The sequence below is a fragment of the Aythya marila genome, assembly GCF_965140915.1.
Source record: "Aythya marila genome assembly, chromosome: 3".
NCBI classification, from domain to species: Eukaryota; Metazoa; Chordata; class Aves; order Anseriformes; family Anatidae; genus Aythya; species Aythya marila.
This window is the reverse complement of record NC_139044.1, coordinates 8,523,814-8,538,971: the sequence shown is the minus strand read 5'-3', so window position 1 is coordinate 8,538,971 and position 15,158 is coordinate 8,523,814. Positions and strand designations below refer to the sequence as shown.

At 37.5% G+C, this 15,158-nt stretch overlaps 1 protein-coding gene across 3 annotated transcripts in view; it reads left to right on the top strand.

The window, feature by feature from the left end:
* Positions 1 to 15,158, top strand: part of XRN2 (5'-3' exoribonuclease 2) — a 50,957-nt gene that overhangs the window by 16,267 nt on the left and 19,532 nt on the right. For 2 of the 3 annotated variants that reach the window (XM_082757050.1, XM_082757048.1), the window contains exons 17-25: positions 1,841 to 1,976; positions 5,483 to 5,590; positions 5,667 to 5,756; positions 5,919 to 5,991; positions 9,470 to 9,553; positions 10,322 to 10,419; positions 10,510 to 10,589; positions 12,461 to 12,517; positions 14,997 to 15,065. In XM_082757050.1, coding sequence (XP_082613176.1) covers positions 1,841 to 1,976; positions 5,483 to 5,590; positions 5,667 to 5,756; positions 5,919 to 5,991; positions 9,470 to 9,553; positions 10,322 to 10,419; positions 10,510 to 10,589; positions 12,461 to 12,517; positions 14,997 to 15,065 — 795 coding nt within the window. Of the gene's footprint in view, positions 1 to 1,840; positions 1,977 to 5,482; positions 5,591 to 5,624; positions 5,757 to 5,918; positions 5,992 to 9,469; positions 9,554 to 10,321; positions 10,420 to 10,509; positions 10,590 to 12,460; positions 12,518 to 14,996; positions 15,066 to 15,158 lie in introns of all 3 variants that reach the window. The other variant, XM_082757049.1, reaches the window with a different exon arrangement.

Sequence of the window (15,158 nt, the reverse complement as noted above, 5' to 3'; positions counted from 1 at the left end):
CTTCAGCACAAGCAGCTCTTGTCCTTGCTTGTCTGGCTATTTGTCTTAAACTCTTGAACATGTCCCTTGTTTTTTCTACCTCCTCATCAGTTTGAGCCATCTTTGAGCTGGCTCAGGTTGAATATAAGTACTATCCCTGTACTGGTCAACCAGCTTGAAATGGAAGCAAGGAAAAGATTCTTTCTGCAAAACAGATATGCATCTTGGGCTGGTGTTTTTTGTTTGTTTGGTTTGTTTTTTAAATAAGTTTAAAGCAACCTTTGTTCACTTTTAAAGGCTTTATATACTATATCTACTGTGCTATGAGACTGTCATGCCTAAGTTTGAGCTGACCTGTCTGAATTACATACAGAATCTGTAGGACACATGTAACCTGACAGGTCAACTCAAAATTAAAGGTGCAATAATGACAAATTTTGAATTGCTGAGAAAAAGATTATACATAAAAATGAAAATCATTATTAGGGCATTATCTGATTTAACCGGTTTGTAACTTGCTTTATTATAGTTCACTTAAATACCGAAATTCACATGCAGGTTGAGATGCGTGTATAAAATGCATGCACCACATGAAAAAAAAAAAAAAAAGATAGCTTTGTGAGGAAGGCCAGTTTTTGAAGCATGACATCATGGTTGAAACAAACTTTAAGTAGAGCTTAATCTGTTATTTAAAACTGGCTTTGTAGATAGCAGTTTCTAAACTGAGCCAGAATTTCCCCCAAGATTTCTGTGTCTGTTAAAGCTAACAAATGGATGTTTTATGTCCATGTTAATAGCTTCTTGCCTGTGGCACAGTTGTTCTCAAAATTCACATCATCTCACAAACAATCAGGAACACGGTAGTTGTAGTGAGCTGATAGGTGTCCTAGGAAGAAAAGCTTTGTAGTCTGCAAGCGGTGATGCCTGCTGCTGCCCATGACATGCATTCCCCCTGCTCTTTTTTTTTTTTTCTTTCTCCTAGAGGAGCCTTGGGTATATATTATCATTACTTTTCATAGTATACCTTTTCCTGGAAGTGTGGCATTATGTTGTGTTAGAACTGATGAGGGATTCAAATGCTTGTCAGTGATGAGCATGCAGTTGTTTTCCGTGCCCCATCCCTAAGTAGACATAAGGGGGAGCTGTGTGAAGTGTGATAAATAGTGTCTGAGACTGCGTTTCTGACTCCAGTATCCCCCTCTGGCATGAAAGATTGAAAATCCCTCTGTTAAAAGGCACTCATGTAGTGCAAGACAGCAAGCACCGGGTTCCTGAGTTGCAGATAATTCTGCTGGTAGTCATAGCTTGTGTGAAAAGCAATAGAAAAGTTGGTGATTATTATTAATAAAATAATAATTTGGTTACTGGCCCTCTTTCGCTTGGGAAGAGTAGTAAGAATAGAGGTTAGTGTGGCTGCAGGAGATTAAACCACCTTAGATAAGGAAGAAGAAGAGTGTTTTTGTTTCTAATGGAAGAGTTGAAGAGCAAAACTCAAATATGAATTTTGGTAGTAGATTCCTGATAAGGAAGATGAAATTATGGACTAGGAATAATAGACTGAAGAATTTGAAGAATCTTGACAGTAGCACCCTCATTTTGAAAATGTACTCTGCTTCTAACTAGGACTTTGAGGATGTATTTGTCAGGATGATAGCTTCAAAATTTCTGTGGATTTTCCGTATGTTAGCCATTGGATTTTATTATCTTGCTGCTGAGTATCAGTTTTCATGCTTTCATTTAAATCAGTATTAGTATAAAAGTGCGATTAAAGTAGAGAGTTATTTTGCTTTAAACTTTGATTTAGAAATGTAAATTGGCATATATTAACATGTATTGACATCTATTTATATTTATTACACAGGTTGTGGGAAACTGGTTGGAAGCAACGCTACTATAAAAACAAATTTGATGTTGATGCATCTGATGAGAAATTTCGTCGTAAAGTTGTACAGTCCTATGTTGAAGGGCTTTGCTGGGTTCTCAGATACTATTACCAGGTACTTAAGAATTTCTTCCCTGGAACTTTAGTTTCCTTTTGTGTCTGCAGCCTTCCTCTTTTCAGGAAATAATAACTTTTCATTGCTTATTTTCACAAAGCAATCATTTTCTGAAGATATAAATGCACTCCCATTCTATTTGACACTTGAAGTTTGAATGCAGTTTTTGTTTCTATCGTACAGTAACAGTATTTCTTAGTTTATTAAGAACTGATGCATGTTTTTTCTTTGCAATACATGGCTGGTGAAATCGCAATGACAACGAGCAAACAAAGGACAATGCCTGTGAAATCCTAGTAAGAATTTTGAAGGAACAGAGTCATGGTCTTCTCCATAGATTGTAATAATGTTCCATGAAGTGCTTTGTGATTGAAGTAATCTGTATCTGATTTAAATCTTTTGATAATTGAGATGTCAGATTGGCAGGAGATTAGTTAGACGTATTGGCGTTTGTTGCACTGATGGTTAATAACTAGTTTCGTGCTTTGCGAACAAAGTAAGTTATATTTTGTGTGTGACCTGGGAATAGAATGTGCCAGCAAATGAAGTTTATCTGTCTCAACATGGTGTGTAGTGTGAATGCAGTGCCATGCAGACAAAAGTGCACGCTTCTCATAGGCAGCTCGTACCTGTCTGACTTAAAGTACAGGCGGGGCAAATATCTCACATGGATGCAAAAAAACATAGTTTTATATAATATGATTTTTTCCTTCCCTTGGAACAAAAAAAGGGGGCATTCTTTTCTCTTCCGCTGTATTTATCAGAGTTAGGGCTCTGACTTGCATGTTGTGGTGGATGAAAACAATAGAGCTTAAGGCTTGCAAGTTTGTTGCAGCTGATCTGCAGGAGAGCTGAATTTAGCTGTGCACATCCTTGAGTAGCTCCTCTGGCCACCTGGAGTTAGTGGCCACCTTGACATGCAGAAATTCCCATGATCCTGCACGCAGTTAAGGTCTGCTGAAAGCTTACTGTGTTCCTGTTAATTGTGGCAAGATGTATTCCTAGAACTCTATATGTGCCCGTGTGTCTGAGTTGTGTAAATAGATTAGCTATAGATGTCTGCTGGAAAGCTGTGAGTGCAACCTTCAGTATTGCAATGGTTAAAAAAGAAACAAACAAAAAACTGCAGAAGACAGTGTGAATTATAAAAGAATTTGTGAGTAGATGTTCGTGAGAAAATACTTATGAGATCAAAATATTTACATTCATTTGAGCTTTGTAAAAATTAAGGTTCTTTTATTCAAATGAGTGTGATATACAGTCATTGCTCTGTGTTGAGCATGCCACAGCCTAGTGTAAATATCATGGTGTGTTTTTATAACTGTTCAAACCTTGGTACTTCTGAGAGACTTGTGTTTTTAAATGCCACAATGCTTTAAATACAGGAGCTGATAAACTGACAGATACCCAAACTTAAAACAATACAAGCAAGTCCCTATGCAGTGTTCCCTAGTTTAACACATAAAACCCATGTAGTTAATGAGATGTATGTGGGTGACTCCTTGTTCTCCGGAGTTTGTAGATGGAAGTAACTGATACACACAAGGATAGATTATTATAGCTGCAAAGAAAATAAATCAGTGAGGTTGATAACTTCAAGTTTCATGCAGGACCACAGTGCTCTCAAGAAAATTGAGGAGGAGTGCAAATAAGATCTCAAGGAAAAGTGGCTGTATAGAAGTATTTCTGGTTGAGTGAAGTTCCAAAGGAAAACTTGAACATACACAAATGTTTAAGGCTTTTTACTGCTTTGCTTTGTATTCAGATTACTCTAAAAGAAGGCAAATCTCTCTAGACCTTGTTAAAAAAAAAAATAAAATACATTGCTGACTTAAAACAGTGTAGCAATGAAATGCTTGCATGTGCTAGCTATACTTGCTGAACAGAGCTATGTGTAGGCAAGATTCTACAACCTGCTACAGGTGGGCAGTCAGTTGTATCAATATGGAGCAGCAGGCAAATCACTTTTGGCCCCTATGGAAGTTAGATTAGCAAACTGTTGGACTGGGGGAATGTCAAAACAGGTTTGCTTGATTTTTGTTTTTGTTTGCCATGGTACAAATTGCTTCCAGTATCCACTGTTCATTGTCCATAAAACGTCTGAAAGAATGTTATGTGCATTTCTACTCCTATAAAAAGCTAATAACATAGAACATGCACCACTAGTAGAAACATCTGTTTCAGGGGAAAAAGATTAACAAAAAGCACATATCCACCTGGCTTCTGAAACAGACTGAAACCACCTGAGGAATTGTATCTGATATTAAAGTTGCTGTAGGTTTATACCAAAAACATCACTGGAGGAGCCTCATTGACATTTACTTATTCAGAATTGGAAGTCAAAATAGTAGGCATTGTTTCAAGTGCTCCTGCTAAGATAGCTAGCTGAAAAGGTGAAAACTTGACTTAGACCTTGTAGAGCCACATTTCCTTTAAAGTGTGTTGTGTTCCGATGTGTTTGAGTTGATTTTTTTTTTCTTCTTTTTGAGGATTATTTTATGACTTTGAAGTGAATGCACTTTATATTTACCAGTATTCAAGACGAAAGAGTGAGAGGGAAAAGCAAAATATTACCTCAAGTGCTTGTTAATGTTTTTACTGAATAGAAGAGTATCGGTTTAAAACAATACTTTCCAACCTGCAACTAATGCTGTTCAGATGGAATGCAGTCTACATCGTGTGAATGTCAGGTTTCTCTGGTCCCTCATATTCCCAAGTTAGCAGTGGGATATAGCTTTGAAAAATGGTAGCGCAAGTTCTGTGCTGCCAGAAAAGTACCTCTATTCCTGTTGAGACCACTGTAATGGCTTTCTGAGTTGCACAATTCTACTGTTTATATAGTCATGGAGAACTTGAGAATTCCTCCTCTGCGTTTCTATGTTCTGAGATGTGCCAGCAGCTCTACACAACTTGAAAATATGTCCAGTTGCTGTAAGCTCCTTGACTTAACCCCAGGGGCTGGTTAACTGTATGGATAGACTGTGTTTTCCTGCTCTTTGCAAGACACTTGTTTGATTTTATTGGATTTCTTGTGCGTGTGTGTGTGTATGTTTTTTTCTAGAGGGGGAAGAAAAAAGCGTGAAGTACGTTACAGTGTCCTGAAGTTCAGTTTAAGAACCTTCTGTAAGGTGTTTTGTGTTGTTATGGTGCTAGGTCTGTCTCTTTGGCTGTCTCCCTTAGTGACTCAAACCTAGCACATAGCAAGAGTACTTTGGCAGAGAAGTCAATCTGCTGTTCTGTGCTGCTGAGGAAATGCCTGAGGTCTCCATTCACTGTCCAGTGATCTCACTCGCTCTAATCTGGCTATGAAAAGTTAAGCCCCAACCTGAAGTCCAGAGTACCTTTAGAGGCAAGAGCTCTTTCTTTTCTAACAACGGGGATTCCTCTTTCTCCCAGTTGACGCTGGGTTAAATTTTGTCAACTTTAGTTACTGGGCTACATGATATTTTTTTTCCTTTTGCACTTTTGATTTGCCTGATTTTGCTTGTCTTGTTTTGCTGTCCTAGGGTTGTGCCTCCTGGAACTGGTATTACCCTTTTCACTATGCTCCATTTGCTTCTGACTTTGATGGTATTGCAGACATGCCCTCGGATTTTGAGAAGGGCTCAAAGCCGGTAGGGCATTGTTTATTCATTTATGATTTAACAGCTCATTAGGAATGTCCTTCATCAACCTGATTACTTTCAACAGTTCAAGCCTCTTGAACAACTTATGGGAGTATTTCCAGCTGCAAGTGGAAACTTTCTGCCACCAAGTTGGAGGAAGCTCATGACAGATCCGGTAAGAATCCTTAGCGTATTCCTCTCTGTAAGGCATCCTCCTTAGCAAAGGGTCAGCTAACACAAAACTAAGTACAGCTACATAGCGAAGCTTCATAGTATTCTGAGCCAATTTCATAATTGGTTTTAATTATTTTTTTTTGTTTGTTTTTCTCATATACAGGAATCAAGCATAATTGACTTCTACCCTGAAGATTTTGCTATTGACTTGAATGGGAAAAAATATGCTTGGCAAGGTAAAATTTCAAGTTGCTTCTTTTGAACTACAGTACGCTGACCTTAGTCTTAGGAATATATGTTTTAAAAAAAGAAAAAGAAAAAAAAAAAAGGAAAAAAAAAAGAATAAAATGGAAAATCATCCTAGTGAGATAATGACACACAAAGTAGCAAAGGTAACTTGTGTTACTTGGTGTGGGGGAGATGTATTTTGCAGCAGGCTTATTTTTAAAAAGAAATTTGTGTGAAGAACAAATTATGGTTGAGTAACTGATTTAGGATTGGCAATGATTAGTAGTAATTTTAGCAGTCATTCTAGATCTGTTAATTTGTCCTGAACTAGATTAATCATTTTTCTATTTTTATCAGCCTTACTATGTAATTGTCTCTTGTCTCCTTTGCATTTAATTAATGGATTTTATTCTGTTCAATCAGTGGCTCATTAGTACCTTGTGAAAAATGCTGTGGGGAATATAGAAGTATTTGAATACATACAAAGAATGAAAAAAAAGATACTGTATTTAATGTGGTCTCGTCTTTTAGAGAATATTAGTTTTAATGAGCTGCCAAATTTTCTACCTGGTATGTAGCCAATAGCGTAACATCTCCATTAGGTGTATAAATAATGATTTGGGCACAAACTGAAACACACAAAATTCTATCTGAACATATTAAAACACACTTGAGGACTTCAAACACTGGAACATGCTGCTTAGAGAAGTTGTGGAATCTCCATCCTTAGAGATAATCCAAATCCAACCGGACATGGTCTTTGGCAACCTACTCTGGGCCCTCTGCGACCATACTCGAGCAGGGGGTGTTGGACTGGATGATCTCCAGAGGTTCTGGCCAACATCTGTGATTCTGTGGTTCCTCCTCTCCCAAATCCTCTTCTGCCTTGAAATAGCCAGTCAGATACACTAGTGCCTTATTCATGATAGTGTTCCAAAACCAAAGAGAATACACCTAGGTATTAAGAGATGTGTGTTGCTTAGCAGGTTTTCCCTCTGTAACTTGAAGCCCTTCCCCTAGGTGTAGTTCTGGCAACTTTCCTCAATCCTTATGTCTGGTTATCAAATTTACAGTTTAAAGCGGTAACGTTTTAGATAGCTTCCAGTAGCTTTTGGTAATCTGTGATGTTACTTTTGATTAATTTAATGCTTAATTGCGTTATAAACTTTTTCTAGATTGGCATCTGGAATTTTCATGTTTAAGTGGCAGTTGTGAAACAAGAAATATTTTCCAAGCTAGAAGTATCTTGATTAAATATTTTCTAGTGCTTTTGATGAAATGTTTGAAGATCTTCCTTTTAGAGTTGTGATTATGCTTCTAAAAGCTCACCATTGATCCTTTTTGTAATCTCTGGAGTTAAGAACGCTTCCCATTTTGTTGTCATTCTGCCAGTGGGTTGTGAAGGTGAAACTAAAGTGTTTTCTAGGGTAGGCTTATTGCTGTTTCCCCTCAGTAGTAGTTATGTTCCAGCTGAAACTTGAACATGGCTGTGGTCTGGTGCTGTCTTTGATAAAGCAGTAGTCAGTCAGTGTGGAGGTTATCCTCCTGAACTTGGTGATAATGAAGAGCAGTGCAGCGTTCTTGCTTGGTGTGGTTGGCAACAGAAGTCTGTATGGCTCTGCGCCTTGCTCCACAGTAAGCTAAATAATATTCTGACACGTTCTGTCAGTCTAAGTACTGACTTCTTTAATGCTTTTTCATGGTTTCTTCCAACCTGCTTTTGTAAGAGAGGTAACAAACTTAAACGTAATGTGTCATTACATTTAAAAGCCAAGTTTTTGGTTACACCCCTTCCTTCTTCCACCTGCTCCAGGATAATAGTATAAGTTTTAATAAAGCCATGTGAAGACCAAACTTGCAAAACAAAAGTGGTGCAGGCAGACCAAGTTGTAGATAAGGAATCCATGCCTGTGGAAGTTCAGAGTCTCCGTGAATGTTATGTAGCGGAGTTTAATGACAAAGGTTTCTGAGGTCTGCCTGCTGGTGTAGAACTGTTACTAGATGCAAATAGGAAACTGTGAATGTTATCAGTAGGAAACCTTTGCTGTCATCTTGGTCAGATAAAGCTCTAGTGTTTATGGTAAGGGAAATAAAGTAAAAAACTAAAATAATGACTCCAAATTCCTACCTTTAGTAAGGATAACAGAATGAAGTCTTCACAGAACTTTTGTAGTAAATTTCTTAGTGCTTTTTCAGCATTGATAATAGAAGAAGTATACTGGAGCACACCAGGGAAGGCTACTCTCCAGTTTCATCAAATGTGATTAAGAGTGGGCTCATAGAAATGTGAGATGTGCTGCTTAGCAAGGAATTGTGATCCTGAGAGGAGCATCCATGTTATTTCAGAGTTGAACTAGTAGCTGGTATGAATAGTCCCTAATGGATAATATAACGTGTCACCTCATCGCTGAACTTCATGTGATTTCTTCCCATTACTGTCTCCTAACAAATTGAACAAAGTAGCATTGAATTATTTCAGGAGAGTAGCAAATGAGATAAATAGTGACTGTCCTAATGAGCTCATCTTACTCCTAAATGTAGCAGGTATGGGTAGTGGATACTTCTTGAGTGTCTGGCCCGGACTGTGGAGAGGGAGAAGGAGAAGAGGGATGCTCAGATATAAGCATCCCCTTCCAACCTGTACTACTGCTGAACCACATTGGGTGGGTTTGTTTGTTTCTCCTAAACAGCTTGTGGGGTCACAAACTGAAAATTTAGGCTGTTTGTTTTTTCTGTGCTGATGTGACAGTTCTTTGTTGGGTAAAGAATTTATTGGGGCTCTCTGTCATATCTTTTCAGCGCTACCCTTTTAAGAGCTCCTGCTTATCCTTCCTGAAGCCATAGCAGCTCAGAATACAGCAGTTCAAAATCTTTTCTTTGTGATTTATTACAATGTCTTGTTAAGTTGAGATGTCTGAGCTGTCTATTTCAAACTTTTGCCAATCAGTCGTCATTTTGAGAACTTGGTATTCTGGGTGGTTTAAAGCAGCAGTAGTCTACAGAATGGTGAATCACACAGAGTATTGCACTGTGTAAGTAGCCTAGGTGGTTTCAAACGGTGGTAGCCAAAGCTAAATCCTGTGACAGTCATGCTTTCCCAACTTCCTGTGCTATTCTTTCTCTCCTATTTTCCCTTTTCATCCCAGAATGAGAACACTCTAGTTCATTTACTCTAATATAGCTTGATCTGTTATGGAGGACCACATATGATATTTATTCTTCTGAACAGTGTGTAGCAAAGATAACTTTCAATGAGATGGTGTCACAAGTTAAGTGATTTTTGTAACGTCTTGACTTTTTCCACTCAAAAAGGAGGATAGTATTTTGTCTGTTGTTCTACTGCTAGATGTTTTAGATTGGGGATGAGGGATGGTTACTTCTCTGGGTAGGTTGTTGGTTTTTTTTGGATGCTTTTCCCTTAGAATGTCTCTGAGATGAATAATTCAGTTTCAGCAAGCATGAAAAATAATGGTTTGGTTTTCACAGGTGTTGCATTATTGCCGTTTGTTGATGAGCGACGCCTTAGAGCTGCCCTGGAAGAAGTCTATCCTGACCTCACTCCCGAAGAAAGTAAGAATTGTGATATGTTGTTGTGACTGTGGTGTATTCACTAGAACTTGTTCTTGCTACTGTTTCACGTACCTTTAAACCCTAAATGAGCAAGAATTGAATTATGTCAAGCTATATCCACTTCTCTGTGGATGGTGTTGGTAATTAGAATGCTCTGCGATGGGTTTATTTTTGTAACTTTCACTTGCTTTTATTTTAATGAAGTAGACTTGCATGAGATCTAACCTGAAAATTAGATGGCAGCTTAATCATATTAAAAGCTTCTACCAGTGTAGTCAAAGTAATTGTTAGATTAGTATGTTGGAATCAAAAGAATAAACTTGGTTTTCAAATTTAGTCATTTAGTGGGATGGCTGTGTCCAGTTACAGTATGCAAAGCTTGATGTTCTACTTATACAGACAAATTTGGGCTTCACTTTCTGCATTATGACGAAATGATAGCTGGTTCTTTTAGGTAAAGTGGTCTTTGGAGTTGTATATATTTTTTTTTCAGCCGATGTCTTTGTCTTTGTTCTGAATTCAAAATTCCTGCCACTGAGCACAATATTCTTATTGTTTTCCTGTCTACTACTAGTCTGTGTGACTGGAGGCCTCCTGTTTTAGGCACAGACATGATAAGAATTTTCAAAACTTTCTCATAAATCACAATGAAGCTTTCCTGTGGAGCAGAACTGGTAGAGGTCTCACCAGAATGGTGTACTGGTATGCTATATTCCTTACCTCCTTCTTTCCTCTGAACTCTTACCTCGCTCTCTTCATCTTTTTTAGACAGAAGAAATAGCCTTGGTGGTGATGTTCTCTTTGTTGGAAAACACCATCCACTTTGTGACTTTATTGTAGAACAGTACAAGTCCAAAAATACAGAGGTATGTTATGTTTGTTGTAAAGGGATTGTGGAAGTGGTGAGGGTGGAGTTCTCATAATGAGCTTCAGCTGAAAAATTATTTCTTCCATAGCCAGTGGATATACCGCCAGAGTTGTGTCATGGAATCCAGGGAAAGCTTACACTGAATGAAAATGCTGTTCTTCCAGATCAGTGAGTATAGCTTTCAGCATGGGATGTGTGATGCTAAAGGATACTTTGTTCAGTTACATCTGTATTTAAATTAAAAACAAAGAAACAAACAAAAAAACATCAACTAAAAACCTCTGCTCACAATGAGAAACCTAAAACTTCTGGCAAGGCAGTGCATTTAGTTGTAAGGCTAAAAGTGCTTTCTGCTAGGACTTTAAATAGATATGTGCTATAGTTAGCATATAATTTAAAAAAAAGTAAGAACTCTTATTCTACAAGCCTATTTTATCCCATTTTATTATCACAGAAATAGTCTTTTAAAACAGCATCGGAAATCTGTAAAGCACTTTGTGTGTTTATAATTGCAGGTATTTTTTTAATTTGTAATTTCATCTTTTGAAGCCTGTTGTTGTTGCTTCATTTATGTATTTATTACTGTTTGATGAACTTTAATAGGTAATCAGGGATCATATACTAAAAGCTATAGTGATCAGTGGCTTCCCTGTGTAACATCATGTTATTTTGGTCTCTGTGCTATTTTATGAATGCTAATTTAATAGACTGATATAACTTCCACTAGGGCATGCTGATTTCTTTTTTTTTTTTTTTTTTAAAAAAAAAGCTTTTTATATGCTAATCTTAATTTCATTAAAGAAAAATACAGATGGAAATGTATTTTGCCATTTTCTATTTAGGGTACAGTGCTAAATTCAGGAAGGTACCTTACCAGCTACATGTACAAAATGCGCTTCCCCCCCCCCCCCCCCTCCCCCTTCAACATAAGTTTGAGAAATCATCAGTGTGATCTTCACATTGTTGGAAATGCATTCATTTTTCTAACTTTCCTTAGAGGCATAAGCAGGTGTTCAGTAACTGATTTGCATTAAATGCACAAATACTCCGATTTTGTTGGATAGATAATGTATCATAGGTCACACTCACTAATATACGTTTCTGTATTCTTGTCATGGCTTGTGAAGGGTATGAGCAAGTCAGAGCAGTTCTTGGAGGGAATAGTAATGCAGGAAAAAAGAAAATTCTTATGGCATTGTCTTCCCTGTATAAGGTATGAGAAATGGATATCTATTTTTACTTAGAGAGGTACTGTTTGCTAGGAATTCTGTGAAGATGAAGAAGCATTTATGTCAACACTTCAAAATATGTCTAGCTTTGCTAAAAAGGTTTGGATTAAATTCAATCAACGTGTGCTGTTTGTGACCCGTGTATAATATGGGTGTGTGACAGTTGTGCATAGTGGCATGAACTGGAGGCATCTAGCTCCTGACTGATGAGGTTAATTTTTTTTTAGCATATAGTTTGTCTGCTTGATGTGAAGATACAAGTTCTGAAGGAAAGGGTTAAAAAGCATCTGCATCTCAGCCTATTGAATCTCAGTTAGAAAGGAATCTCTTCAAGTAAAACGGCTGCTAAAAATATTTTTTCCTTCAAAGCCTTTTTTTCCCGGGGAAGTCAGTTTGTGTCCACAAGGTGTCTGTATGTCTGTCACTCTTGTCTTCTCCTGCCCTCGTAGAACCTGTTGGCTTGTTATAATCCAACCTCAATGATATGGAAAGGTTTCCAAGATGCAAGGTAGTTCTAACTTGTAAACAGATAGCTGGGCAGCAGGAGGTGTGTGAAACCACTATTAGATGTTAGAGAATGCAAATGCAGGATCAACTGCAAAAGTGATATCGTTAGGAAATAAGAGTTCAGTAACTGTTGCTTAAGAACTATTTGATTTATAGAAAAGATTATGTATTTTTGAAATCCTTTTACTTGTTGTAGGTTTAGTTGACAGAGTAATTTGAGTGGTAGCAACAGAGAAAGAGGAGCCAATGATGCTAAATGATGATGATGTTAGATGTTTTAACAGAGCTTTTTCTCTTTATCAGGACCGTGGAGTCTCCTGTTCCAATGCTGCGTGATCTTACACAAAATTCTGCAGTCAGGTAAGTAAATGCTGGATTTTAATACAATGTTGTACTAAACGCAGTAACAAAATTTAGTTTACTATGTTGTTTTGTATTTTTGAATTTGTTGCGGAATCAGTCTCTTAACTAAAATGATTTTTTTTTGTTTTAAATATTTCTTTCTTTCTGTGAAAATTGAATCTAAAACATTGTAACATAGTGGGCTTGAGTTACAGCAGTTAAGCAGAGTTTGTGCTGGCCTGTCCTGCAGGGGTATCCAAAATGGTTGTTTCTTGGTCCATCAAACCCGGTATTTTTCATCCCTTCAGAAGGACCTCATTGTGCCTGCTGTTGCTTTTTTAGTTGCTCTCTGTCATGACTTTTGTATCGTTGGCAAGCAGAGAGCAACACCTACAGAACTCTGTATTCTCTATCACGCCTTTTAAATTAAAGAAAACCAAACTTTCTTAAGACCAGGTCTCTGAAACAGAATTGGGTATTGATTTTTTTCAATCAAGAGCCCTCCAGCTCTTGATTTGTGCTTCTTGATTTTTTGTCCATTTTCATTCCTAACAATTCCCAGAGGATGTCTGAGAATATAAGCTTTGTGTTTTAAAGAAGAGTAAGCTGTGAGGAGTTTTTTCCTTTTTCTCTCTGTGAACGGCTGGGTTTCCAGCCCCATAAGAGGTGAATGGCAAAGATCTCTATAGAAACTGTTTCCATTGCTAAGATTTCTTTTATTTGTTTATTTGAATGCCTTCTCTCTTCTGGAGACTTGTTCTCTTCAGCTCCATGTCTTAGAACTCTTGGTTAATGGAGAGGTTCTTCTGATCACTGAGACTTGTCCACCTGCACATTGGGGCTCTCATGACAAACCCACCTACTAATTTCAGCCCCTCAAGTGTTGGCTGTTCTCCATCATTCTGGTGCAGGAGGCTGGTGTGAGGCTGGTAGTACCTGCTGGTTCCTTTAAGTGTTGGTTCCTAATCTGTTAGGTTAAATAATTTGGATGTGGTAAAGGTGACTGCAGAGAAAGGAGTTCCAAGACAAAAGCTTCACCCCTAGCAATGCTTTTTTTTTTTTTTTTTTTTGCCTCCTCATTGTTTTAGATAGTATGAATAATGCTGACTTGGCCTGTGGTGTTTGGGAGAATAATAGGAAACTTAAGAATGAATAAAAAAACAATTTCCAATGATAAATCCTGTGGTCACCAAAGAATTGAGTTATTCTTGCACTTGACAACAAATTCCTGTATGTCATTGTTACTTAATTTGACACAGTTTAATAAGTATCTAAGGCTTGAGCCTATAACCTTTCATGTCTTAATGTCATATAGGATACTTGGGACACTGAAAATCACTTGTGATCTGTTTGCATGCTTTGTCTCCGAGGAGACATAACTTGTTTCTACTAGTACAACTATTTACACGCCATAAGAAATGTTAAGTTGTGGATTGTCAGGGTATTGTTGAAATGATGTTCTGAAATGGGAATTTAGTTACTTTGAGTTAAAGGTAGTTTTTAGCTTTCTATCTGCCACTGTCAGGAGGTTTGAATTGTTTTATGCTTTTCTCCATTCCTTTGTTGCAAAGAGTTTTCTTCCTGTCTTTTGAGATAGTATGGGTGGTTATTGCTTCTGCTCTTCAGTTCCTTTGGTTGAATTTTCCAAGGCACCATTATTCTCTTTCCTTGGAGTCTAATTCATTCTCTGTGCTGGAAAAAAAAAAAAAAAAAAAAAAATTATTTCTGCTGGAGGAATGAAACTATTCTGCTTAGTGGTTTGTTTTTTGTCTTTCTTGGTATCCCAAGCATTCTTCTATCAAATGGTTCTTCAGACTGGTTCCTAGTAGCTGGTGGGGCCTTCTGAGGCATGGGTGCTCATACTGGAATTGCTAGCAGTGTGGATGAATGTACCTAAAGCAAACCCAAAGTGCTATAAAGTACATTTTACCAGCAGAAATTGAGCTTTCAGCCACTAGTTGCTCTACTAGTAGTCAGTGTAACACTAGACAGCTCAAAATGCAGGGTCTGTGAGATGTCACTGAAAATACGTGTACCTCTCTCTACTGGAACTACATGCAACTGCAAAGCTGCCTTTTGGGATAAAAACTCCCTGTTACAGGAAATTCCACTTCCAAGTTTTGTACATTTTTGACTAGACTGCACAGCAAGCTCATACCCTTCCTGTCTCTGGACTGTTCTCTAAGCATGGGACTTAGTTCCAAAACAGTTTCAAACATGGGACTGTTGACTAAGCATTAAACTTTCTTTTGGATGGACTGTTGATACAGAGGAGGAAAAAGGTCACCCTGTGCAAGATAATGGAGATATCCAACTCCATTAGATGGATATAGTCAATATATCCATGTATAATAAATGCATTTTTACAGTTTAAGTCATGGGTTCTTGCATCTTAACCTTATCTATTGCGTACATCACTTGATAGATCAGTGATTACTTTTTCATCTTGCTTGTCTTGATTATCAAGTAAACCTAATCTTCAATTATTTTTGTGTAGCATCTCTTTCAAAGATCCACAGTTTGATGAAGACTTTGTTTTTAAGGCTACAGTGTTACCTGGTGCAAAGTAAGTATCAGTTGTCAGATTTCATATAATTCAATTTTATTTCATTAATCTGAGCATTTGCTGTAATAACTACTTACGGAAATATTTTTAATG